The 27382-nt window shown below is 40.2% G+C and overlaps 3 protein-coding genes across 6 annotated transcripts in view; 2 read left to right on the top strand and 1 right to left on the bottom strand.

The window, feature by feature from the left end:
- Positions 1–25943, bottom strand: part of LOC144664340 (sodium/potassium-transporting ATPase subunit alpha-3-like) — a 63397-nt gene extending 37454 nt beyond the window's left edge. The window contains exons 1-4 of one of the 4 annotated variants that reach the window (XM_078525440.1): positions 25810–25943; positions 22252–22332; positions 18272–18433; positions 18137–18196 (exon numbers count right to left, since the gene is read on the bottom strand). In XM_078525440.1, coding sequence (XP_078381566.1) covers positions 18137–18196; positions 18272–18433; positions 22252–22326 — 297 coding nt within the window. In that variant the 5' untranslated portion in view covers positions 22327–22332; positions 25810–25943. Of the gene's footprint in view, positions 1–18136; positions 18197–18271; positions 18434–18516; positions 18610–20646; positions 20847–22251; positions 22336–25809 lie in introns of those variants that run through there. The other 3 variants (XM_078525439.1, XM_078525441.1, XM_078525442.1) reach the window with 3 other exon arrangements.
- Positions 20–6325, top strand: LOC144663165 (uncharacterized). The gene is made up of 4 exons (XM_078524095.1): positions 20–268; positions 3096–3386; positions 4572–4856; positions 5471–6325. The coding sequence occupies exons 1-4, from the start codon at positions 217–219 to the stop codon at positions 5818–5820; spliced, it is 978 nt and encodes a 325-aa protein (XP_078380221.1). The 5' UTR covers positions 20–216; the 3' UTR covers positions 5821–6325.
- Positions 9169–13993, top strand: LOC144664369 (uncharacterized). The gene is made up of 4 exons (XM_078525489.1): positions 9169–9333; positions 11090–11374; positions 12188–12469; positions 13247–13993. The coding sequence occupies exons 1-4, from the start codon at positions 9279–9281 to the stop codon at positions 13336–13338; spliced, it is 714 nt and encodes a 237-aa protein (XP_078381615.1). The 5' UTR covers positions 9169–9278; the 3' UTR covers positions 13339–13993.
- Positions 25944–27382: the final 1439 nt, after the last annotated feature.

Genomic DNA, 27382 nt, shown 5'->3' with positions numbered 1-27382 from the left:
CTCTCTCGCCAAAACCTAAATGGTGGATCTCAAAGGAATGAGCTAATGCTAGCTAATGTTTCTCCCCCACCCCACCCCCCGCCGAAATCACATGCCAATATTACGCGATGATGTCATCGCTTAAAAAAGGAAAAAACTCTGGAGTATACATCCGCTAGCTGACTTGACAAATACAAACAAGAAGAACTGTTAGAAGAAGATTCTAAGACGCTGGAAATGAAAGGTTTTGTGGTGGGCGTTTTTGTTTTCTCTGCAGTCATCCTGGCTGGTAAGTTGATTCTAGTTCTTTATCAAACCGTCGTCGTTAGTACAGAAACTTTTTATGACAGTGCTTTCTTTTAATCCAAACGTTTCGAAAATTTCGGTCTGAAGTCAAATGGAAAGGTCCCTTTCGGTTCGGTTCGATCGTAATATTTGGGACAACTCTGGAGGTGGTCCACTTCGATCTGGGACAGGCCGAACAGACCCAGAAATTTACCGTTCCATTTTATAAACCTACAAGTAATATAAACAGAAAGTTTGGCATTGCAGGCGTGATCGATGCAAGGCGTAGTAGGATTATATTATTTAATAAAAAGTTTAATAAACGTGAAGCGAGGCTGGAGGCCTCGCGTGTTGCGTGACATATAAAGTTTTCGTGCGTTGTCGGTTTCAAAAAACAAGTCACAGCAGTGAACTTAAACTAGACTGAAGAGAGTTTCGAGTCGATTCAGGTGAACTTTTTCACAAATCGTGCCTTGAAAAGCAGAGTATTTTACCGTTTCAACTGTTTCAGTTAGCATTAAACGCGCTATAAAATCCACGATATTAATTACTTGTGCAGGATCGTGCAGGATCGCATATCAAAATGCAAATCAAACACGGCCGACAAATTTGGAGCACGCTTTTTGCTAGCACTAAAACTGAAACAGGAAATACTCGACGCATCGTGAAAATTGTCAGTAATTGCTCCACCAATTCTTTAGTAAACCCAGGTTCTCCGTTTCTTAGAGGGAATTGAATTCTCAAAGCAAAGACCGACTTCAAATAACGAACAGTCCCCCTGGGGGGTACTCCGGCTTGTTAATGACGGGGATGATCGAAGGATTTTTTTGGGTTTAAAATTTTCGATTCCGGGATTTTTTTGGGATGGAAAATTTGGCAAGTATTTTTTTTGGGTAACTTGATTTGGATAGGGGATTTTTTTTGGGTATTAAAAACGAACTCAAGTGCCGTGGCGCGGCCTTGGCGAATTTATTGTATGATGAATAAACAAAACGAGTGTTCTTTGTGTTATGTTATTGCCCCTCCTGAAAATTTAGGGGTAATTTGACAAGGGATTTTTTTGGGGGTTATTTTTGGTCCAGGGATTTTTTTTTGGGTAATGTCGGAAGACTTAGGGATTTTTTGGGGTCCTGAGTTTTGCCTGCATTGATCATCTCCGTCATTCAAGAGCCGGAGTACCCCCCCCCCCTCCCCCTGGGACAGTCCCTTAGGGAAGTTTCCAGGGAAGCCTTCTGCCCTCATGCCCCCACATAGGTTTGCTGTTCTTTTACACTAACCTTTCTCATATGAAGAAAATGCCAATTGCACAGGATGTTTACATCCTAAACCAAAAAAAAAAAGCTTAAATGGAAAAAATCGTTCCGTTCAGTAGAGGATGCAAAAGCATACAGGAATCACTTGAAGCTTCGGTGGCACTTCAATGCGAAAAAACGACAGCCACATTTACAGCAGTTGGTCAGGCGACTTAGGTCCCAGTAGTATGCGACATTGTGACTCGACTGAAAAGACTAGGGCTATCCCAAATTAAAGATGCTGAAGTTTTCCCAAAACGTTGCTTGGAATTTCTAAAAAAATTGCTTAAAAGTTGCTCCAAAATCCAAAAAGTTGCTCGAAAGTTGCTCCAAAAAGATCCAAAACGCTGCTTTTGAAGAAAAAATCTCCAGGCATATGCTAATTTCCCTTTGAAGGTAAAATTTCTAAGCATTTTCATGCAATTTAACAAAACATTAATATTTGAATAACATTTTAAGGCAAAATTTCTTTCACTTAGAACAATCGTGAAGGTACTGAATGATCCGAAAGTTGACGAATCTTCTCGGCATCCTCGGAAATCTTCGGCAAATTTCGTTAATTTTCGGAGAAGTTCGAGAAATGCTCGAAAACGTTTGTATGGCCTTCGAACAACTCTCGGAAATTCTTCGGTCTTGAAATTGCAAAAAGTTGCTCAAAATTAGAAAAGGTTGCTCGAAAAGAAAAACGTTGCTCGAAAGATGAAAAGTATCCCAAAAGTTGCCGGATGTCTTTGGAACGGCCCTAGAAAGGACGGACGTGATCGCACTTGTATTTTTAACAATTATCCTGCAAAATCGCGCGAAATATCGCCTGATATTTAGCCGACGAGGCCGTAGGCCTATTTGGCTAAAATCAGACGACATTCCGCAAGATTGAGGAGGATTATTGTTTTATTATTCAACAAATTGTCAACGAAGCACATTTTGCTGATAGAAAAACTGTATTTATACAGCGCTTTCAGTGCCGTAGCAAGGGTAAAATAAGTGGAGAGGAACGCGAGCGCCGGAGGCACGAGCCGCTAGGGGGGTACGGGGGCATGCCCCCTAGAGGCTTGGAAATGCTATTTCCAACATTCTCCAAGAGCTATTTGTGATTTACGCATATCGCGAATTTGAGACATTTTTGACATTTTAAAGACATTTTGAGACATTTGAGATTTCGTTGTTGTTCATCACCTTACGTAAATTAAAAAATGAAAAGAAGTACAAATGTTATTGTTTCAAACCTCTCGGGAGATAAAATTTTACTTTTAACATCTTATACAGGTCTGTTTTTTTACTTTTTTGGAGAAAAAAAACTGGGGGGGGGCGGCACGGCCCCCCCCGGCCACTCCCCTTACTACGGCACTGGCTTTACAAGATTTCGGACGAATCTTCGCAACCTACCTATATCGCAGGATATCTGTTATGTACGGATGACAGATAACGTTAAGATTTTGACCATATATGGGCAGCGCGCGCATGTGTTGATTAATAATCATCGATATCTTACAACACGTTTTACTACTTCGAAGTCCTGCGTCTTTTCTTTCATTTTAGCTGATGCATATGCCATCAAGTGCTACGTTTGCAACGGCAATGGTGATGCCTGTGCAAAGGATAAACTTGAAGCAGACAGAGCCAAATACCTAGTAACATGCTCCTCATCAGTGGACCGCTGTATGACGGTCCGGGCTAAAAAAGATGACGTCACAGCAGTGGCGAAATTGTGCGCAAGTAGATCAGATTGTGATGCTGCCAAAAAAGCCTGTGATGACGTCATAGATGGACAGTGTTCTGTTAGCTGCTGTGGAACTGACGAGTGTAACGCGGGCTCAACTGGATTACCAAGTGAGGGGAAAATTCATTTGTTCTCGAGAGAGTAAACTATTTTTTTTTCTTCGTTACTTTGCTTCTTACTTAAGTATACGCTCTGTTGTGTAACAACAACAACAACAACAACAACAACATTATTTGCACCCTATACATTCAATTAAATTAACAATACAATAAGAAAAAAATAAAGTAAAGTGCATGGCTGCCCAGAATAACCACGATTGGCTAACAAGATTGGGCAGCCATACTTAGTTTTTATTATTTATAAAAAGGTCAGGTATACTTAACATTTACATAGCAAACTACACAACACACAAAAAACTAAGTAGGCTTAAAGAAAAATTAATGTAAAAAAAGATGGAAAATGAAGTATACAGACAGGTTAACTAGCAGAGTTAAATCTAGAGTTATAAATATGAAAGGTTCAGTTAATAGCTTGTAATAATGCTTAATTTATACTTTTCTTAAATTGTTTAAGTGACAGAAGCTTAATGTCATCACTGATAGCATTCCAGATTTTAGCGCCCTGATATCTAATATTAAAGATTCCATAATTTGTTCTGGTTTTGGGTAAAGCATAAGTCATTCTAGAGGAAAATCTTGTATTGTAACTATGAGTTTCTTTTGCCGAAGTGAAAAAAACATCAAAATTAGAAGGGAGAAGTTACGGGAAAAGTTGCGTATACTGTTAGTATTCAATTCATTTGTGTCACAAGCAGAATGCGTTAAGACGGTCTGGCTTCTGAATCATGGCAAATGTTTTAGACTAAATTCTTCAAACAACTTATAAGTTTTACTAGTTAAGGGGGGACCTTCTTAACTACAGATCTAGAGCAGTTGCTAAGGAATTGCCCAAGATGGTTTTTGGTGGAAAGCTATTTTGAAGCGTTCGGCAATCCTTAACGGTGAATTTTTGGTAAGGAGGACAATGATTACGTAGTAGTTTTAAATTTTTGAACCATTATTTTATCCATTCAAGCACTGACCCTGCAAAAGACTAGTTGAACTATTCCAAATATTGGTTGATTAAAAGTGCCCTTGCCGTAGTATAGAACCAGCCTTGCAATTTAATTAGTTTTTCACGGAAAATGATACCCTATTCTATCCCCATCCCCCAACCCATGAAACTACCCCAAGTGAGCCTAAACTACACAACACGCGGACTGGTTCAAGTTTTAACATCTTCTCTTTTTATTTTAGCTGATGGCATCAAGTGCTACGTTTGTGCCGGCACAGAAAACACCTGTGCAAAGGATAAACTTGAAGCAGACAAAGCTCAATACTTAATGACATGTACCTCATCAATGGATCGCTGTATGACGGCCTGGGTTAAACAAGATGGCAAAACAGCGTTGGTGAACTCGTGCGCCAATAAAGCAACGTGTGATACTGTCAAAAAAGCCTGTGATGACGTCACAGATGGACAGTGTGTTGCCAGCTGCTGTGACACTGACGAATGTAACGCCGGCTTAGCCGGATTGCCAAGTAAGTGAGAACTTCTAAACTTTTTATAGACTAGAAATGAATATTTATCTGACCTTCAAAGGTGGGACTTTCTATGTTCTGTTGTGCGAACTGCTATCGGTCACCTTGTGCTTGTGACGTCAGCTGAAATACAATGCACAGCAATGCAATACTGAATAAAATATGAGATAAACGGCACGATATTACCACCTCCGGTCGCATCTTGTTATAAACCAAAACTTGTTTTTTACAATGATAACGTTACTCGGTCTCGTTTTCTTTATGTTTTACTCGAAACTGTCAGAGACCAATGGATTTAGGTTCTGCGTAATCCTTTTATTTCGCCTGGCCCCGAGAAAGATTTAAAACAGATGGAAAGGCAGAATTTTTATTCGTTATTTGTAGACTCTTTGTATATCGACTCGCTAAAATACAGCAGAATATATTCTTACCAATATACAGCAACAATATACACTAAAATGTCTAATAAAAATAATGCATTGCACTGGGTTTCTGACTGCATCACACTTTCAACAGCACATTGGTAAACAAACAAAACAGATTGTATTTTTGTTATAATTTTCACTGCTGTTCTTTCTCCAATTTAATTTCTGCTTTACCTTCCATTTTCTCAGATGGCATCAAGTGCTACCATTGCCTTGGCACGAAAGACGCATGCGCAAAAGATAAACTAGAACGAGACAAAGCCAAATACGTCAAGACTTGCCCCAGATCACTTGACCGCTGTATGCTGTACTGGACCATCAAAGACAACCAGGCAGTGGCGTTGAGCACGTGCGCCGATAAAACGTTGTGTGATGCCACAAAGCAGGCCTGCAGTAACAGCTCAGCTGCAGATTGTGCTGTTAGATGTTGTGAAACTGATGAGTGTAATGCGGTCTCGCCTGTTGCGTCCCACTCATCCAGTGTGTTCCTGATGTCCTTTTGCTCTGTGCTTGGCCTTGCACTTATCAATCAGGCATAAGCATAAGTAATCATAGTAAAATACAGCTAATTCGAGAAAGGTTGTCGAAAAAAAAAAATTCAAAAGTGCACGCGATAAGACCAAAAGGTGGTATGGATAGAAAGGGGTGGTGAATGGTCCTTCAAAAAATGCGTGTCTCGCAAAATTTTAGCCAAATTTCAGGGTCTCGTCGTCTCGAATTTTTCTTTGACGCCTTCTCGCAGTCTCGATTTCACTTGCAAGGCTAAAAATGTCTCGGGCTTGCAGAAAAGATATCAGTCTCGCCGTCTCGCAAAGTCTCACATTTACCATTCGACACCCCTATAGAAGTGGAGAGCTACCGCACGTGCTGAATACTAGTACAAATAAGGCCATCCCCTTTTTTTTTTTTCGTTTATCGTCGTGTTTTCTGACTTTGGGTCGGTCGGTCGGAATTAAAAAAATAAAAACAAAACAAAAAAGTGGATAAGGAGTCTGGAACTAGGAGGCCCGGTACCTCAGCATAATATCCGTGGAGCCTGGAAACAAGAAGACAATGGTTACAAAGTCAACATGGCGGCAATGGAGGAGGGAAAATCGCGGCGTGGTTAAACTGGGGGGGGGGACAGGGGGGGCGGGAGCCCGGGGGCGGGAGCCCGGGAAGCGGGAGGAGAGAGGGCGGGAAGCGGGATTCTTAAGGTGGCCGGAACCGGGAGAAAACGAGTGAAATTTCGTAACATTTCATTATATTTTGCAATAGACATGGAACAAACGGGAGAGAACAGCTACGAAAAGGGGTGGGAGGCGGGAGTAAAAGGTACGGGAGGCGGGAGGTTTAGACCCCCTGTCCCCCCCCCCCCCCTAAACTCAAACGAGAACAGCGTAAAAAGGATGAACCATTATTTAAAATAATGTGTCATTACCTTCATTACCTTTTGTATAACATTTTTTTGAAAACGCGAAAATCTGGATCGGTCGGACGACGCTAAACAGAGAAAAGAGGGGGATGGCCTAAGATGGCGACGTGACAAACGCAAATTTGCACGTTTTCTTTCTCTTCAAAATTTTCAAACTCAAAGACATGTGATAGCAAAAGTAAAGCAAAACAAAAAGCTCTCCTGAGAGGGAAAAACAAAATCTTTACGTGCAAAAATACAAGCTTGTACATTTCCTCAAGGCCAATATGCAAAATTCAAGTAAATATCCAGGCCACCTTTCGGTCTTGTCGCATGCACTTTTGTGCTTTTTTCCGACAACTTTTCTCGAACTAGCTGTATAAGACACGATCCGAAATTGACTTAGCCTGTGGGTAGGTTCTCTTTGGGGTTTTGCATGAGCAACGAAGCCGTAAGAGACACCGGCTCATTACTAGTTCGCGCGGCAAAAGCACTACTGGCTAGGACCTACCCACAGACTCAAAGCAACTTAAATCGAAAGATGATTTAGGCTCGATTTTTGCAGCCTTCTCGAGTCCGATCCTTGTTCCCCTGCGGGTTAATTTTTCCGAGAAGCGGCTTGAAATCGAGCGTAGAGATGATTCTTTCTTATATTCTTTTTTTAACTTTAAATCAATGTTATAGAGAATACGAAGCAAATGATTTTTATATAGTCCATTCTCGTTCCCATAGCCCTTTACGTTTCTTGTGCAAAGGCCCTGCCAGCTAACAACCGTGAAAAGGGATATGGGGACGAGACTGTTGTCAGTTACACGACCCAGCTTCTCTGCTATTTGAGAAGAGACGGCGTAGAGAAGAAAGGAATGTAAAACTGAGGGATTCCAAACTGTTAGAGCGGCCATCATGACTTTGCATACACCGTGTTAAGCCTGGTTTTCACTAGCGCAAGCACAACCGCAAGCACAAGCGCAAGGATAACAGCTCTTATTTCACCGTAAAAACGGCTTCGACTCAAGCTGAAGCACAAGCGCATTGCATTTTAATGCTTGTACTTGTGCTTGCGGCAAGCACAAGCACAAGGATCAAATTTTGTCCTTTTTGCATGATTGCGCTTGTGCTTGCGTCGCTAGTGATAACCAGGCTTAACAGTCCGGATTATAGACAGTTTTGTCTATATGATTCCTAGCGATATGATCGGTGGAGACAAAACCAAAACAAATTAATTTGACCGCGAGGGATTGGGTCTACTCTGGCGGTGTAATACAATTCGCTTCTCAAAGTTTATTGAGGAAGAAAAAGCTTCATACTGTAGCTTCATGTTGTACGCAGTGCTTATATCAAATCTATAACACCTTGTTATAACAGTGTCAGAACCGGACTTTCACAAGAACAATCCTCTCTCAAGAAACTGTCAGGCAAGATTTACAATACCATGTTAGGACGCGATATTTTTAAATAGCGTTTTTCGTGGGCTTAAGTGGAATCTCCACAATTAAAGAATAATTCAATCAAGCATTGTCATAGTTTCCACAGCTACCATAGCCACAACATTCAGTAGCCTGTTCCAGGCTATTGGTAGTTGGGGGAGAGCGAAAAACGCGGGCGAGCGAGGAAAATAACATGTGGGGAATAAGGCGAGGGAAGGAGCCTTATCCCCCGTCTTTTTTTGCTCTTTTTTTCCTCGCTCGCGCGCGTTTTCCGCTCTCCCCCAACTTCCGAGAACCTGGAACAGGCTACATTTACAGTGGAATCCCAAACCTCTCGATGTCAGAATTATTAAACCAAAAGGTGCGAAAGTCGTTTCCTTTTGATTTTCTTCACTGAGTCAAACACTGCAGTTTTGCACGCGATTTCTTGAGCCCACCATTTTCGCTTCTCTTAGAGGTTCGAGAAAACGGGATTCCACTGTACCATAGTTACCATAGTAACCAAAGTATTGATAAACTAAATAATGAGAATATTTGTTAATGGTCATAATCAATTTTTGAGCGGTAGTTGATGACTAAATTGATAACAAACAAGACTGCAAGGTTGATCATACTACGTGAAAAGTAGACTTTGCGAGACATCAACAAGACTAGAAACGATACAGTAGGATTGCAACCGCGGACAGCTGTTTCGTCCTTATTGAGGTGTAGCAAATCTAAATAACGCCAGCTCAGAGAGCCAACGCAAATATATTTCCCAACCCGTGCACTGCTGTTTTAGTCTTACTAAATTGATGACTAAAATGTAAAGGAGAACATTGTAACAAAAGTTTACACTTTGTTATATTGATCTTTTAAAATTTAAAACTGATGTTTTAAGTATTTTATCAAAGTATCGAAAAGCAAAATAAAACGTTGCTATTTTCAAATTTTGAGTAGTAAAATAAAAATTCTTTTCTAGTCTCCTCACGCAATGCGTGACATCCAAAGGAGACTACTGTGACCTCGCAATGTCCTGATTGCAATCGAGGCTAGGACTGCGATCGAGGTTACTGCCGGCTTGAAAACACACAAACAATGTTCACGCCGGACCGACCAAGAAGATATTAAACCAGCGATTTCTCCGGTGCTGTCCAGGCGCCAGATACAGCGAAGACTGAAAGACAGACAGTGGACAATGAAGAATTTTGTGATCAGCGTTATCGTTCTATTCGCAGTTGCCATCACGGTTGGTAAGTGATTCTGTGGTAGAAAGTTTGTCACCTGGCCGATTCTAGGCTCGGATCGCGAAGGAACTAACTGACCGGACATGAGAGAGCGGTGGAAGTCGAACCTAAGGTTTTGAAATTTCTTGAGAACAGAAGGTGAAACAACCTGCTGCATTTCCCGGTTGTTCAACGGATGGATAACGCTATCCACTGCTGGATAAATCGCCATCCAGTGGATAAATGTTGACAAAGCATACTACGCTATCCTCTGGATAGTGATTTATCCGGTGGACAACTATATCCAGTACAATAGCTTTGTACGTGCTTGGTAGTACATTTCTCAGCCATTGTTAGTAAACCAACAATGTGTCGTTTTATATATAGAGATTCCAATGTGACCTATGTGATACGGGTTTTGAAGGCTACACGCGCGGACATTCAGACACACGATCATGTAGGGGGACATAAACAGCAGTCATTCTCTATTATTTTTCAAACACTATAATAGAATACACGGGTAGGTGGTCCCCAAAGATCTACTGAGGCGTGAACTGCAAAACAGTTTGACTGTTTGGTGCACGAAATAAGACATCTAAAACCCAATCTAAACGTGTAATCGGACTCCATTCGCGCAAAAGTATTTGTGTAATTTTAATTTTCGCACCGTCCATTATGTATGTTAATTTGGCTCCAACTTGTTGTAATTTACATTTTGTACATAAGTTACCATGACAGTGGTGTCATGAGATTGTGTCCTCGTGTACCGGTACACAAGAGCCGGTACAAAAAGACCAAACAATACACTACAGCTAACTAATGACTCCTAAAAAAGTATATTCCCTTGTGCACCGGTACTCGGACATAGCGCGTCACGACGACTCCGGAACGTCCGATTTTATCGTTCGATCGTTTATGTCAATGTTTTAGCTAACCATTGCAAATAAGATTCACCAAAACAACCGAATGCTATAAAAACAATTCATTTTTTTTCTCATAACACTTTTCGACAAAGAGAAAACAAAATTCGGTGGTGTAAACCGGCCCGTGTCGTGTTACTTGTCCTTGGTACTTGAGGCTTATCGCAATGTCACGATATTTTAGGTTATTTTTTCGACGTTTTTGCTTGTTTACAAGCTAAAAACGTAGAATAGGGGTTATGTGGTCAAAATTTGGAACCACATATTTGTAAACTCTCAAGGGACTTTTTTAATTTCTCAAGGGACTGTTTTAATTTCTCAAGGGATAACTTTCCGCTGTGGGTGATCACTTGCGATTTCGTGGAAAAAACGTGACTTGTCACATTTACAAATGTTATATAACAATTTTAAAAGTGACATGTCAGCTTTCTTATCTCAACGCACGTGTGTCTGAAAGGCGATCTATAAAAAGCGTCGTCCTCATGCATGATGTTGTATGCAGCAAGAAGGCAAAACCCCGTATGCGCTTTTGTTCGTGATGATGACTCGTGTGGTACTTAGCTGTATCTGAGGATTTCAAAATAGCATTCGATCTCTTAAACCCAAGACTAACAGAACTTTGCTTTAAAAACCATTTGGGGTGAGAGGGGGGGGGGGGGGGACTCCGTATAGTGGACTACTATGCGCCTTAATAGTTCTTTCTCAGTCGTTTCGCAATTGCAAACTCCCTGATACGATCGCAATCGAATTAATCGAACTATGAAGACGGACTTGGCCGCATTTGCTTTTTGCATAACAATATCTTTTTTAAGACGTTTCTGCTAGCCAATACTTCGATCAAACTCTTGCACCTTTCATTTTAGCTGATGCCATCGAGTGCTACGTTTGCATCGGCAATGGTGATGATTGTGCAAAGGATAAACTCGAAGCAGACAAAGCCAAATACGTGCTGAGTTGTACCGAATCAATGGACACTTGTAAAAGGTACTGGACCAAGAACGCTGAGGGTAAAACAACAGTGATAAACTCATGCACCAATAAAACACAATGCGATGGTTCAAAAAAAGCCTGCGATGACGACACAGAGGATGGTCGACAGTGTACTGTCAGCTGCTGTCAAACAGACGAGTGTAACGCGGGATCACCAAGTGAGAAAATATATACTTAGCGATCTTTATTAAAGACAAACCATTTTTGAAGACTTGCGCCGTTGGTTCTGTTCAAGCCCTTAGTTTTCGCAGGTACAACTCCCTGGTCCCAACTAAAGTGATTGACACATCGATATATAAATATAAAGCGGTTTTCATTCGAGTACCAAAGCAATTACTCTGACCAATCACAAAGGACGCAGTCAATTTTGAACTGTGAACCAATTAAAACTTGAAACAAGTGCATGTAGACAATGCGAAGCGCGGGAAAACGTGCGCGAGTGAGTCGCGTTTGGTCTTGGTTTTGCTTCTTTTGCTTCTGATTGTTTGAGAAAGTGGCGTGAGTTTTTTGAACCAATCATAAAACACATGAGAGTAAAACTAATACATTTCAAACCTGAGATAATGATTGCATGTAAGAGCGGTTTTTCAGTTGAGTGTCGAAAGTAATTCGAATTTACATTGGTTTTGCATTACTACGTAGAGTGATTGGTTAAGAACTCTCGCACCACTTTTACAGCCAATCAGAAGTAAATAAAAACCAATCGTGACTCGCTTGCGCACGTTTATCCGCCCTTCTTGCCGGCTACCTGTATTTGCTTCGAGTTTTGATTGGTTCACTGGATTGTCTGTGTCCTTTGTGATTGGCCAGAGTGATTACTTTGGTTTTGATTTTACGAAACTCAATCGAAAACTGCTCTAATTCAATTTAGAATTACTTGTCACACTCAATTGAAAAATTGCGCTATCTAGTCTATCTTAAACGACGTTTTTGCTGACAAATACTTTAAATTCTTTCACCTTTCATTTAAGGCATGAAGTGCTTCTCTTGTACCGGCACTGAAGATGAATGCGCAAAGGATAAGCTGGAAGTAGACAAAGCTAAATACGTGGTCACGTGCCCTTCCTCCTCCGACCGCTGTATGAAAACCTGGGCTAAAAAAGATGACGAAACACACGTGGTGAACTCGTGCGCCAGTAAAGCAGTGTGTGATGCTACGAAGAAAAAGGCATGTGACGACTACAAAGGCGGAGAAAGTGCTGTAAGCTGCTGTGACACTGACGAGTGTAACGCTGGCTCGGCTGGATTGCCAAGTGAGTGAGAAATTCCTTACTTTTTTCTTTATAAACAAGAAATGAGCATTTTTCTGGTCTCAAGCGCCGGCCGGGTGCTCTTTGGCCCAATACAACGGATGCGATACGAGACCATACGATACATACTAGTTATGCAACGCTTTCGAGTGGTATACTATGGAATATCCCACGAGTCACTTGTATTTTCTCGGTATACACACGAGCCTTTAGGCGAGTGTGTATACGAAGAAAATACAAGTGACAAGTGGGATATTCCATAGTATACCACGAGAAAGTGTTGTGTAACTATTTTATACCATGCCAAAGAAAATACGCTTACTAAATTTCATCGAGAATAAGATCGCAGCGCACGATGGGAAGGTTGGGTTCAATACCGTCGAATATACAACGGCTTTCCTGTATTCTGATTGGCTGTATTTTCTATGGCATGGTATAAAATACAATACGAGCTAGTCTGTTCTTCCAACGTTAGGTTTTTTGCTCCGACGGAGGGCTAACACGTGACCGAAACCTCAGCTTTTCTAAATTGGCCGCGGCGGTTAATCTATTTTTATCAACTCCAAGTTGATAATTAATTTAGCGTTTCCCTTGCCAGCCGCCCCGGCGCAGCACAAGAGTTTTAAAACTAATTAATTTGTTCGTTTAATAATATTTATTGCGTTGCAATCACGCTTCCGCCAACAGCACTTCCACAAAACAAAAATAAATAGCAAATTTAAATTATTTCTTTTAATCCAAGTGTTCTCATTATCTAACTTTTTTCACTTTTTATTTTAGCTGTTGCTATCAAGTGCACGAACGACGCCTCAACATCTGTCTCCTTCAGCGTGTTCTTGATGGCCGTTAGCTCTGTTCTAGGCCTGGTCTAGTTAATCAGGCATAGGAAAACACCTAGCACGAACCGACAGTGATCCACAGATTAATGCACAGGCAGCCCAAGCTCACTGTACAGAGAACACGGTGACTCGCGTAAAAGTTGAAACCCGGCTGTGTCGATAACTCACCAAAATCGTATCAAATAACCTGAGGAGGGGGCAAACAACGAAACATAAAACAGCAGCACGACAAGCCTATTTTATTCGCAAAACATTCGAACTTGTACAGTATCATAAACAAAACTGCTGTGCGTCCCCATACAAACATGATCAAACATTTGTAAGGAGGATCTTTGCATCATAATATCGGTTGTAAGCGAAAGTCTAGTTTCTTTGGGCCCCTTGGGATTAATAGTTCAACCATAATCTCTGGCGGCTCAAGTTCACTTTAAAAGAGTTTTTTTTTTCATTGACTTTTTGTTGTACTTGAAACCATTGTTGTAGATTGGTCAAGACTGAGTATCTATTGATAGCTCGATAATTAGCAGTAGAGAGAATTGTATTCAGAAACTCTAAGGGACGGACTATTATTTTTTTGGAGGGGGGGGGGATGAAAAATATTGAAAAAAATTGTTTGCAAGGCCTGGAAAGACAAAATAAATTGTTTGCAAACACGATATGTATAACAAAAAATAGTAAGAATTTCGGAAAAAATGTTTGCAGAGGTGCGTAAACTAAAAAAAAAAGTTTGCAGAGGAAGATTTTTTCATCCCCCCCTCCCAAGAAAATAATGGTCCGTCCCTAATTGTGAAAAAAAAATTGTTCAGTGTCCAGTCACCCAAGCCCAAATCTCCTCTTTTTAACTAGGACACCCTGTACAGAGAGGGGAGAGGAGATAGAAAGAGAGCAGGGTTCAACCGACGCTTAACCGTAACCTCTTTCCCAGTCTATGGCCGTTCTCAGAGTTGCAGTTCTCAGTGGTTTGACATAAAAACTAGGCTAAAGAGCCATTCTGTACTGTGTTGACCCTTTTGCCTCGTTCGCATACCGTTTAGCCTGCAGAATAGGCGGTTTATTTTACGGGTCGAAGCGCGAAGTGCAAGGTTTTTATTTAGCGGGTCACGCGAGGGCGAGCGCGAAGCGCGAAGGAAAAAATAAAAGGAAGGAAAAAAAAACTCGCAATAACACCGCAAAAAATAAACCGCCTGTTCGGCAGGCTAATACCGTTTTGCGTTGTGCCTATTTGCGTTATAGCTATTGGCGTGATGCTTATTCGCGTTATGGCTTTCTGCATGGTTTCTAGCAAAGAAAACGGCCATTTTCCGAAGGATTCTTAATCTAAATTGACTGTTTGCCATTCAGGTTCGGATTGATGCATTCATGATTTCAGCAGTGATTTTTTATTTAAAAAACAACAGAGGATTGAATTTTGGCACACATATACCTTCATAGCGCTTAACGAAATTGGCTACTATGCTTACAGAGAAAATATAAGAAACTATTTGTCATGTTAATGTCCAATTCCATCTATGAGACACGCCTGCAGGGAGTCATAGTAGCTGTAATCACGTTGCCAAGTAATGGACATTTTTTGTTGAATGCGAGGTACCATGATTTCCTGCAAGCGCGTCTTAGTCTGAGAGGAAATTGGGCATTACAATAACGTTATCATATGAAAAAGAAAATGAAAACAAGCCAATTAGCAACTTATTAGCTTAATCGTCGATCATAGCTGGTAGCATTTACAGGAAACTCACGAGTTAATATCTGTACATATATTAATCGTGTTAATTATGCACCTATAATAATAATAATAATGATACTTAATTGACCACTCCCCCAATGGGGCTTTTCAGGGCCAATGTGAAACAAATATTTTAAATGAATCAATGGTTTGCCTCAGGATGGGGGGGGGGGGGGGGGCAACCCACGGGAATTTGACTTCGTAAATTCTCTCAGGGTAGGGATTTTGACATCTATTAAAAATGTTCTGCTGGGTTACATTCACTAGGTGCCCAGGGGTGGGGAATTCAACTCTGGATTCCAAAATATTTCAAATTCCCCTGGGGTTGCCCCCCCCCCCCCCATCCTGGGGCAAACCATTGATAGGTGCATTAATCAATTGATTTACGTGTATTTTTGAGGCCGTTTCTTCGGGCGAATTTCGAACATTAATTCCTATTTGTCTTTTTCCATTTTGCTTTTTTCTATAACAACGTTATTGCAATCAAGTGTATATTAGGCCCCATTTACATGGAAAGAGGATGATCCTAGCACTAGGATCATCCTCCTTTCATGTAAAATAAAATGATCCTAGTGATAGGATCATCCTAGTACTAGGATCATCCGAGCGCCATATGTTTTCACCTTTCAGTTTACATGTGAAGAGTTGTATTTGGCCCTAGCGCTAGGATCATCCTAGTGCTAGGACCATCCTATCTGAGATGAGGGATGATCCTAGCACTAGGATCATCCTAGCGCTAGGGCTAGATGCAACCCTTCACATGTAAACTGAAAGGTGAAAACATATGGCGCTCGGATGATCCTAGTACTAGGATGATCCTATCACTAGGATCATTTTATTTTACATGAAAGGAGGATGATCCTAGTGCTAGGATCATCCTCTTTCCATGTAAATGGGGCCTTAGAGGACTGTTAGAGCGAACAAGGAGCCCGGGGGGGGGGGGGGGCACTTCCTATAAATGGGCTAATGGGGATGTGCCGCTGGATGGGGTCGCATTTTCACGACTGGACTGACTATAATGGGGTCGCCATTTCAAGCATTTTTTATAGGGTGACTAGAATGGGGTCACACTTTTCCGGGATTTTGAGAGTACGAAAATCTGGCAAGTTGTGATTTATGAACGGAAATATTCGCCGAAAAAAATGTTACCGTATTTATTGCTGTTGCCAATATTTGACAAACGGCTCCCAGAAAGTGACTAAGTTGGGGTCGTAAAAATTAAATTTACCCAAAAGTGACTAAGATGGGGTCTATAATTGGCCATAGAATATGACTATAATGGGGTAGGGGTTCTGAGAGGCCAGCGGCACATACCCAACAAAAATTTACCCAAGTACCCCCCCGGGACAAGGAGCCAACGACGCGGGAGGGAGGTGCTTCCCCAAAACACCTATACGGTATGTGTCGCCCAATGGGGTCGTGATTTTGGCATTTTGGGGCCTCTCCTGATCTAGAACGGGGCAATTATTCACATAGTGAAGATATTCATTGTGTAAGAGATGAACAACCTTTGATCCCCATATTGTTTACAGAACAATAAATGCACATTAACAAATACAAATTTTAAATCTAATGCTTTTGATCAACTACATTATTATGATCTATTATTAATATCATGTGCATCTATAAGCTTAAAAAAGTTATCTAAAACATAGGGAAAGGATTTGTTGGACTGTCAACATTCTATGATTGTTATTCGAACCACACTGTTCAAAGCAAGCTTATACTGTACCGACTGTTTACAAGTTGTTGACAAAGACAACTCAGTAAACATTATACATTGTGTAGGTATCATCTGATTTCAATTTAGCATCTACAAGACTATTCTCATACAAGAAGATTAAAACCCAAAAATGGATGAACTATGTTAAGATTACTTTCATAGTTATTGTTATGGAAGGAAGCGTGAAAATTCAAGTTTAGAGAAACATCAGATCTTGTTTGTGCTTGCAAAAGTCACTGTAGGGCCATGTAAAATGAGAGTTTACTAAATATAGAACAACATTTTATTGTACTGTACCCTGGAATTTGATAATTGGATACAGTAACTATAGTTTACCAAACAAAATAAAATGTTTACTGTACGAGGAGAAAAAAATCTACAAGTATTCATGGGAAATAAACCCCTGTAATTTGCACTGGGAATTACACTCTAGAAAACAGATTTAACTCATGAAATGTACTGGAGTAACGCAATTACAAACTTGTTCGATCAAGCAGTAATTGAACAATGTCAAAATATTTTGTGAAAACAAATCGACCTCTCTACAAGCTTTCTAACCAGGATCGAAAATCACATCCAAAAAGTGGAAGCCATTGAATAATATATGAGTTTGATATGATTACGGAAATCCCACGTTTGCTTAACTTTACGTAAAACATGTACCGACCCGGCCACACCGCTCGAATGACGCGCTGATGCGAATCGGAAGGAAACGTAGAAATCAACACCGATGTCAATTTCCGTCTGGGCTACAAGCCGCTGCAGATTGAGTACAATTATCGACAAGAATACTCATCCTGAATTACTTTTTGGGGATTATTTCGAAATTGCGACCCTTGTAAATGAAATGTTTAAATTTTTTGAACGTGGCCAGCTGACAAGGGGTTACACATACAGAAAGCAATTAAAAAATTATACGAATGTATGGAATTAAAAAATGAAACTTGCAAGCTTATGGCTTGAGCCAAGCAAAACGTTTTCAGAAAACCGATAAAACCTTTTCAATGTAACAGGCTAAAATCAAACCTAAACTATGGAACTTGTAGTAACCGATCAAAATGAATTTAATTACCGCTTGTTACCAAACAACAATCAAAGGACACAGACAAGTGAAATACACGAATTAAGATGCAGTGAGCGTAGGTATAATAAGCGGGGAGACTGACCGCAGTTTTGTGTACATTTTTAATGCCTCGAAACACGACAAAATTTGCATAAAGCGTAGTAAAGCCATCGAACGCTTATTCACAGTGAAGTTATAAGCGACTTGACCTAACACGATTTCAAGGGTACACAAATCGTTAAGGGTTTGTCAGTCTAAGAAATACAATAAAGTCGTTCTAAAGGGTAAAATACAAAGTAATAGACATAACATTTGCGCCTACCGTTTCAATGTTCGTTTCTAATCGCTTGCAAACTTCGTCTTGAGTGATTGTATGCCAGTCCTACAAGACAAAACACGAGGATTTCAGTTACGATTTCACTTAGACAACATCCTTGCAACGAAATACCCTTCTTACAATTTCTAATTCCTTCTTCAGATCTTCCAAGTTTTCCTTCTTTTCCTTCTTTCTGGCTTTCGACTTAGAAAGCTTCTTCGCCGGCTTGCCGCCATCTTTGCCTTTGCCACCGTCGTCGACTAGGGGTGTTGTAGCGACACGGTAGCTTTGACTCCTTCCAAACTAGAAAGGAAAAGAAATCTTAACATTAGTTCCTGTCAGAAAGATGAAAAAGTATTTGTAGAAAGAAACGAGTTCTTATACACCTCCTCGTCCAATTCAGTAACGTCCGCCATATTGGAACACAACCCCTGCAAAAACCCACGTGGAGCGTTAATGACTGCCAATCAAAAACCACGTGAGCAGTTCATTGGGAAACTACAACGGGACCCAACGGGACAACATGGCCGCCGACAGGGACCGGACCCGCAGGTACATGAAATATTTCGATATTTCGGATAACGAATAAATTGGCGGCGATTGCTCAATAGCGATACTAGCGTCCCTTTAATGAAAAAGAATAATTGATTTTATTTGGTGACATAATGCAAAATACAGGCTCTGCTGAATTCAACCTTGACAAACTTTTTATTAGAACCCAAAAACGGTTAAAAACGTCCGAATGGAAAATATAAGAAATTTAAAATTATTTTTATCTTCCTTTCAATTGTCTTTTAATTAAACAAGGAAGGACTTGACTAAGCCTGCCTGTTGACTTTTAGCTTTCGCCCCAATCTGTCCAAAAGGCTATCACGAAAAAATATATTTTTTTTAAAAATCCACTAAAAGGCGCTATGATCAAAGAAAAAAAAATGAATAAATTCTGAAAACTAATATTAATGCAAATAGTACCTGTCGTGGAATAACTGTATCTGATAAATATTTAATAATACCGATATTAATTATTTATGCGCGTTAAATATATATTTTTTAACATTTTCGATACTGCTCAAAAATTTCTTTTCTTTTCACCCCGGCTCCCTCTTGTCTATGATAAAGGACTTGTGTTTAAGAATACTTAAAAATATTTATGAAAGATCAGATGTTGTACGATATAAATACTGACTTATTGACATGAAAATACGCTTTGCCAACAAGCCAGCACGAAGCATTGAAAATGCTTTGTGCACCCTGGCCTTTCGAGCCGATTTCCCATGTCAGTTGCGTTTAATTCCTATTTTGACAAGGAAAGTTTTAGTCTTGAAAATCTCGTTAATAGTCGAAGCTGATTTAACACCGGCAACCAATACATTTTTTTAAATATTGCGAGGGATAATAAATATAAAAATCAGTTGAATTCACATAATATTAAGTTCTCGCCATCTTCAGTGTCTCTAATACAGCAGTGCGCACTTCTCTCCACGTGGTATATCCAATACAAACAGTCATTTTGAGGTAAATTGAAGCAATAAAACTTTTCAAGAAATTTTGCCAGCAAGCAATTGACTTCATGTAAGCGACACTGCTACGTCTCGTCTTCGCCTCCTCTCCGTTACGTTTCTCGGCGTTTAGGCCCGTTACAATTTTTAAAATAACAGCGAAAGGCATTAATGATGGAAAATTTAGAAATAAGCGAATATCAGACTAATATCTGTGCAAAAGATAGCAATCAACTGTGTGTAAGGTTTTAATTTTAATGTTTTTTAAGTGTTAACACTATAGCTTTGATGAGGTCACTTCTTGTTATTGACGTCATTAATCACGTGATGTTCGTGTGCCCAACGCACCGGCAAATGTTAATGCACTACTAACTATGATATTAATCGCGAAAATCTTTAAATTAAACTCATTCATATCTTTTAACAAAACTGCTTTCTTTAGAAATCTTTACTCTTCAGAACAAAAGAGGATACGCTTTTTATGCTGAAGTTCTGTTAGAGTCGTTACTTGTTTTCCAAAAGAGCGCTAGCGAAGTTAGGTGCAAGATCTAGAAAGAATGTTTTGAGCTTTCGAACCGGTTGATCGGTTTTCTGAATTATTTGCCACTGAGTTTTCAAAGATGCTCTTTTTAGCAGATGTCAGTTTAGTTCATCTTGCAGTTCGTCAGATCATCGATCAACTTATTAAGACGTTCAGGTATCGCTAATGTTCATGAGCAGATTACTTTAACAAACTCCCGGGCTAAGAAACCGGTTTCGACCGGCATCGAACCGGCAATACACACATGTCGCCCGGCTTATATAATTCATCTGTTGGAATTAAACCAAGCAATTTCAAGACTTAAAGGCAAAAATTTCGGAACAGAACAGCAGAGATGTAGCATTTAAAAGACCCGGAGTTAAGTTTTCCAAAGAACATTTGAAAGATTGACATGACACGGCAAAAAACGCGCTGAACAGCTCCGGGTTAGAGAATCGAAGAACGGCGCATGCACTGAGAGTAACAAAATACTTTACCAAATTCTCTTTCTCCTCTGCATCTCCCTTCGCCCCCTTTGCGCGCCCAGCCTTACTCATGTTGACTGTTTTCCCGCCGTGGAAACCAGCCGGACTGAAACGGTTGTGTGTTAAACAGCCGGGCGAGATACCACAGAATCGGTCGATCTGATCTTAGTAGTTCGTAGCACGCGTGGAGTGGTAGCGACTCTCGGTAGACGAGGCTATACCATAAAGTCACTGGGTCTTAGAGATTTACCGGGTCACTGAATACAGTATAAGCAAATGAGCATCAAACGCCAATGGCAGAGCAGATGATCGAGATATTGTGAGTTTGGTTTTCTCGACTTTGTATTTAAACCCAATATGCGTCAAACAATCAATATAATTCCTGTTATACACAATACTAAGTATAATTACTAAGCATCGGAATTTATTAAGCAGAAAACATAATGGAGACTTAAAAGTTGTATTGGCCTTTTAAATTCTCTTCGTTACAGTTTGCGTGGTTTAAAGAAAAGTACTTCTGCGTTCTTTTTTGTTTTTGCGAACTTTTTAACACTCGCCGCTTCAAACTCACTTTCAGCGATTCAGTCAGGTGCGGAGCCATGCTAAACAGAAAACATTCTTTTACGTGTAAGTTTCCATGCACCGTTGATCTGTACCTCCAGTCATTGTAAATACAAAGTAGTGAACAAAGGCTTCTAAAGGCCAATAATAATATTTTGGACCGAACTCTGGCCTGTACTCCAGAAGCCTCAAAACTCAATTTTAAAACTTCAGAGCGACTTTCGTGAACGTAAATATAGTAAGGCTAATGATCATTGAAAAGAATGAAATATTCTTGAGAATTTTTTGGACCAAAATTAACTTCAAGCAGTACTGGAATATTTATGAATATTTATGCTAATTTTGTGTAATTGACCGCGTGCGGCATTATATTATGTAGCCTGAAGCTTGTTAGCTCCAAATAACGTAGATCGGGACGTCGAGAGAAAACGTGGCACACTCAATGAAACACCACCCGCTCTGGAACTCTGAAAGAATGTCTAATTTCGTGCCACGATCGAAGCTAGTCTATCTAACAAGACTTCAAGTCAGTTTAGCCTAAAATGAAGCGATTAGTATGCAAATTTGCAACACAGCAAAGCCCTAAAGCCTTGAGCTGTTTAGTTCACGATCCGCTCAATTCAACTACAATGAGGTCGAGAAAATGGGGTCCCGGGCGCCAATCGCTACAATTACGAAGTGACATAATTAACGGAGGGGAAATAATTTAAAGGTCGAGCACTAAAAAGAGCGAAATTGTCATTGGTCGTTCGTCTTGAAGTCGGCGCAATACTAATCATTCACAACTACATGCATGACTCTCGAAGTCGATGGTTTACAATATTTCTTAAGAGATCGCACGCAAGTAAAAGCATTTTTAAACACTTAAGATGCTTTTTTCGCAAGCACTTTTTCAATATACGGCAAACTTTTGTTTATTCGACTTTTTACACAGTTTAAATGCGGCGTAGACTTGCTTTAAACAGGAAATTTATATTCGGTGTCACCAAACTAACAGCTAAACCTCAGATTAGTCTCTTGGCTGTAAATATATAATTTTTTAAGTTTCGTACTTACCGATTCTGGCGTCCCATCCACTTCATACTGGTCCTGTACGTACAGTCCACCCAATAACTGCTTGTTTTCAGCCATCTATCCCTGCTGGGTGGCAGAAAATCAAGTAAGAGTAGAGAATGAGATGACCCACTTCAAACGGGACAGCTGAATTAAATTATCACAACATGGGTAATTTATGCAAAAGCGCGAAATGGGTTTAATTTATGTTTTATTCATTGATTGAAAAACCAAATAAACAAAGCCTAATCAATGTTTGTCTTCGGGCATAGTTGTTTTCAGCCGATCAGGAAGAAACAATGGATTACATGTTATTAATTTGTGTAATTTCGTTCGGCTTGTTTAAAGGAAGGCTGGCGCTCAAAAAGAAGGGAGAATTGGAAAGAAGAGCGAGTAGAAAGGGGATTGGGGAGAGAAAGGAAGAGAGACCATTTTCATATTGGAGTTTCGGAACTCGAATTTCTCGCCACTTCTTTTTGTACTGCCACGAAACGTTTAAAAAAGCACGAACTTGTGAGCTTTACTTCTACTTTCCCTTTATTATTTACGCGACTATGCAGAGCGTTTTAGAATCAACTCGCTCGAAATGGTTAGGTACTTGAAGTATCCTCGAAAAATGCTTTCTTAAAATGATCCCGTGCTTTAAGATTCCACGGGCAACATTGGTCAAAGTCAATTATATAGATCACATTTTCTCGCAACCTTTTAGTCTACATGTACGTCACAGACTGAATGCTTATTCCACTTTAAATAGAAAAAATCTCCGTATATAATCTTGCTCTTAAACGGTAAGTGGAGAATAGTCAATGGGTCGAAACGTCGAGTACTTTTAGAATGCTACAGGTAGGAAACCCTGATTAAGGTAATTAGAGATTAATAACAACGCATTTAATTTGATTAAAAGTGTCCAGTTGTTTAATTTCTTTATCTGACCAAGTGGTCTTTACAGGAGTGAAATTACAACATGAACTGATGACGCAAAATGCAAAAGCAGATACGCGTTGCGTGTTCTTACCGGCGAATGCAGCACGTGCAAGAAAGAATTTGGTTTAAATATAACTGTTTAACCCCGTCATTTTGGATTTTTAAAATATTGCCCACGATGAGGAATATCGGTAAAAAAATATCAACTTGATGATGATGTCGCTTTCAGTGGCGTATAAAGAGCAAGACGTCACGTGACATACCTTGACTCAAGCTCTCAAAAGATGTCGTCAATTGCTCAATTCATGAAGTATTGTACTTATGTTATAATCTTAAGCGAGGAGACAACATTATTTCACGGTAAAATACTTATGATCATGTCGGATGCAAACTTACGCAGAGAGACATCGCACAGAGAGACATTTCACAGCAAACTGGACAAAACTATCTTTTGCCCACGAGAGGAATAGTGAAATTTTCACAATGAATTGTATAAGAAGCGAAATCGTAGCTCTAAAAAGAGCATCAAAGCTTATAGAGTCACAAGGATAGTGGCCGGTTCGAGACGCAATTGAGTTCACGTAGAATATCAGGCACCTATTGAAAATATTGGTAGCATTCAATAACCGAAATGGCGCTGCACGGAAACATTTTCACTTCGAAAACCAGAAAATATTCTAGTTTAAAAGAGCTAGATTATATTTTCTGATCTTTTTATGTCTTTATTTGGCAACATCGTTCCCAGGGCTTTTGTCTTGATAATTTGGAACCGTTCCAAATTACCAAGAGAAAAGTTCTGGGAACGAGGTTGTTTATTCGGTACGTAGTGTTAGTAGGCATGCGCACAAGAAATAATAAACCATGAGTAAACGCAGTCCAAAATCCCAAGATCTAATTTCCATCTTTCTTTTCCAAGAGCCTCTTATCGATCATTCAATCGCAATTTCAGTCTGGCCGCCATCTTGGAGTTGACGCAGACAAAAAACCCGCGGAAAATACTCGATTCCCTCTATGCGCGCGCCTGCAGGGAATCACGGTAGTTGTATTCATCAAACCCTGCGCGAGACTCAGCAACGATGCGCGTTTCTGAGTCGCGCGCATGGTTTGATGAATGCAACTACCGTGATCCCCTGCAGGCGCGCGCTATAGGGAATCGGGTATTAGGTTTTCTCTGGAGTTACTATACCGAGGTTTTGTGACACGTCGGGCTGCAACGCAGGCTAGAGTTTGATTAGCGAGGTAATTTCCGTTAATTTAGATTATGCAGCAAGGCTAAGCTGCATTCAGCAGTTATGAATTTTCATTTGCATAGTTCGCGCGTTTTGGTATACCTAAAATGGTACTAAAACACAAACAAAGTACGCTGTTTAATATATTCGTGTAATTGTTCCATTTCCTCGATCTCTAATTAAAGCGCCCTGGGGACGAGGTTGTCCCTAACAGCCCCCTTTAAAAATGATCCGGCCGATACTGAACTCAAATTCAGAGTCCTCAGTCTGTTTGGTAAGCGGTTTGTCGCCGGCTTACGTACAAAGGTTGTCAAATCCCAATTTTTTTATTACACATGTAGTTCGCATTCGTAATGAATTTCTTGAGCAATGCCTGAGGAGTGATTAATGTTTCGTTATTTCGCGGCAAATCGCCATTACCAGCAAATCAGCGAAATTATCTAACCAGACAACCCACAGCCGCCGGCCTTTTTTCAGCTATGGCATTCTATTTTCCTGCGACGCAACTACCCAGGGGAAGAAATATAATGGGGGATATTATTTCCTCTGGTCTTCGAAGATGCAAAAGGAAACGACACAAAATATATTCACTACTAGCTTCATGTTTCTATCCGGAAAATATGAATAAATTATAGGTAAAGAAATTCAATTAGTAATAGCATTGGAGGACTTTGTGGTTTTCCTCTCTGCAGCGGACATGTGGCGATTCACACAACTACGAGCTACTCGCGATAATAAATATTTAGTGTTGGACTATCAATTGAAATAATAAATTGTTGAAAATGTATGACTGATAAAGGTCTACCACATCAAATTAACAATTTTTCTTGTTCATTCTACAGCGGTTTGATAAATAAGGAATCCAAAATCGGCGCAAATCGGCATAATTATTCAAACTGAATCTAAGTGTGGAAATGTATTGAAAATATTAATTGGACTTATTCAAGGATGAGATTGTATGTCAACAAATGGAAACGGCTTGAAGCGGAAAAATAAATGAAAATCGAGTAGTCCCTGAAACCGTGCACTTTATTAAGTACTGAGTTGTCTGTCACCAAGGAAATTATGCAACTTAAATTTAACTTTTATATCGGTTAACCGATTTTATCTCTTAAGATTTCCTTCGCTAAATCTGTATATAAATCTGTATATCGCTTCAGTGTAAATTTGAATCGCAAATAAACTTAGTGATGTAATCCATTTTCGAGTCTCTTTTGAAAAGCTATAAACAAACTTACACGCACTTAAAAAAGCGAAGCGAGAAATGTAGAAACCAAACCAATACAGTTTACAACAGTAAATTAAACCAGTTCCTTTGACCAGTTGCGATTGTAATGAATAACATTAAAGCCAACATGGCATTATAAAATGCTAAAACCTTTCTACGACAAGATTGCAAAATTCTTACCAATATGCTTCTCACTCCAGAAATCACCAGGAATTTTTTGCCAGTCGTTAAAGAACTTTCTTCATCGCAAAACAGACTCAATTATACGGCAATCGCCTCTGCCTCGAAGATAACGCCGGCTACAGCTCCCGAGCAATTGTCTCGGAAGCGGGGGATCCTTTCATTCATTTCAGCCAGTCAGAATCTTCATTTGTGTATTCACAGCTGGCGGTTTGCCATATGATGTACGCACCTGCTATTCCTTCCCGCCCTCCCCTCCCTGCTGTGGTTTAAGAATATTCTAGTTCCCAGGCATCTCTCCATAGCTACGGCATTCTCGTCCCCATAGCCCCTTTCGTTTCCCTTAGCCGACGGGGCCTTGACACGAGGAAACGAAGGGGCTCTGGGGACACAGGATTTCCACTTCTAGATTCTAGGACTTCCGGTCTTCATATAAGCAGTCAGGGTGTTTCAAAAGAATGTATGAGAGAGTCGTGCCGGTTTTTACTGCGGTTCAAGAATTCTTTGTTATAAACCGCCAATCCAAAAAAAAAAAATATAAATCGAATTAATTCAAAAGCCCAGGAGCCCATTCTTTGCCATGCCAAGGCTTCGCCGTTAAAACTAATGATAAGGGCTATGGGATCGGAACGAGAATGTGGCTATGGCAGCAATTTGAAACCCGTTCAAAACGGTAAATTAGCTCAAAAGTACAACATAAAACCTTTAGGGTTAGTACGGGGCGATTTTTTCACTCCCATTCTCAGGTTGTATTTTTAATTACCATCGCACGAAACTGTAAAACAACCGTCATACCGTCACGTGTAGCCTGTTTCAGGCTCTCGGTAGTTAAGGGAGAGCTAACCTGCGACCGGGTACTCCGGCTTGTAAATGACGGGGATGATCGAATGGAGGCAAAACTCAGGACCCAGAAAAATCCCTAAGTCTTCCGACATTACCCAAAAAAAAATCTCTGGACCAAAAAATAACCCCCCAAAAAATCCCTGGACCAAAAAATAACCCCCCAAAAAATCCCTTGTCAAATTACCCCTAAATTGCCAGAGGGGCAATAATATAACACAAAGAAAATCATAAAAAATTGAACGCTCGTGGCACTTTAGTTTGTTTTCAATACCCAAAAAATCCCCTATTCAAATCAAGTCACCCAAAAAAAATACTTGCCAAATTTTCCAACCCAAAAAAATTCCGAAATCGAAAATTTCAAACCCCCAAAAAATCCCCCGATCATCCCCGTCATTTACAAGCCGGAGAACCCCCCCCCCCCCCCCCCCTGGCGTTGCTGCCAGCATTTCGCAGCATTAGGCTGGACCTAAACTTATACAAGTGATCCTTATTTTGTTTATAGTGCCACGCAGATATACCTGCTGATTAAATTCGTAACTAACGATTCGATCGCAACGAAATTGATAAACTTCCTTGGGGTAAGTGTTCTTGTTATTCGGCCCCGATGTCAAAAAAAAAAAAAAAAAAAAATCCGAGTATTTTGTATTTGAAAATATTCTGATAGCGACAGGATAAAATTTCGCTTATCGGACAATTCTCTGTTTTTTCACGTACCCTCCCTAGGCAAAAT

The sequence above is a fragment of the Oculina patagonica genome, chromosome 8 (genome assembly GCF_052425735.1).
Source record: "Oculina patagonica isolate OP01 chromosome 8, crgOcupat, whole genome shotgun sequence".
NCBI classification, from domain to species: Eukaryota; Metazoa; Cnidaria; class Anthozoa; order Scleractinia; family Oculinidae; genus Oculina; species Oculina patagonica.
This window is presented reverse-complemented; position numbering and strand designations above follow the sequence as displayed.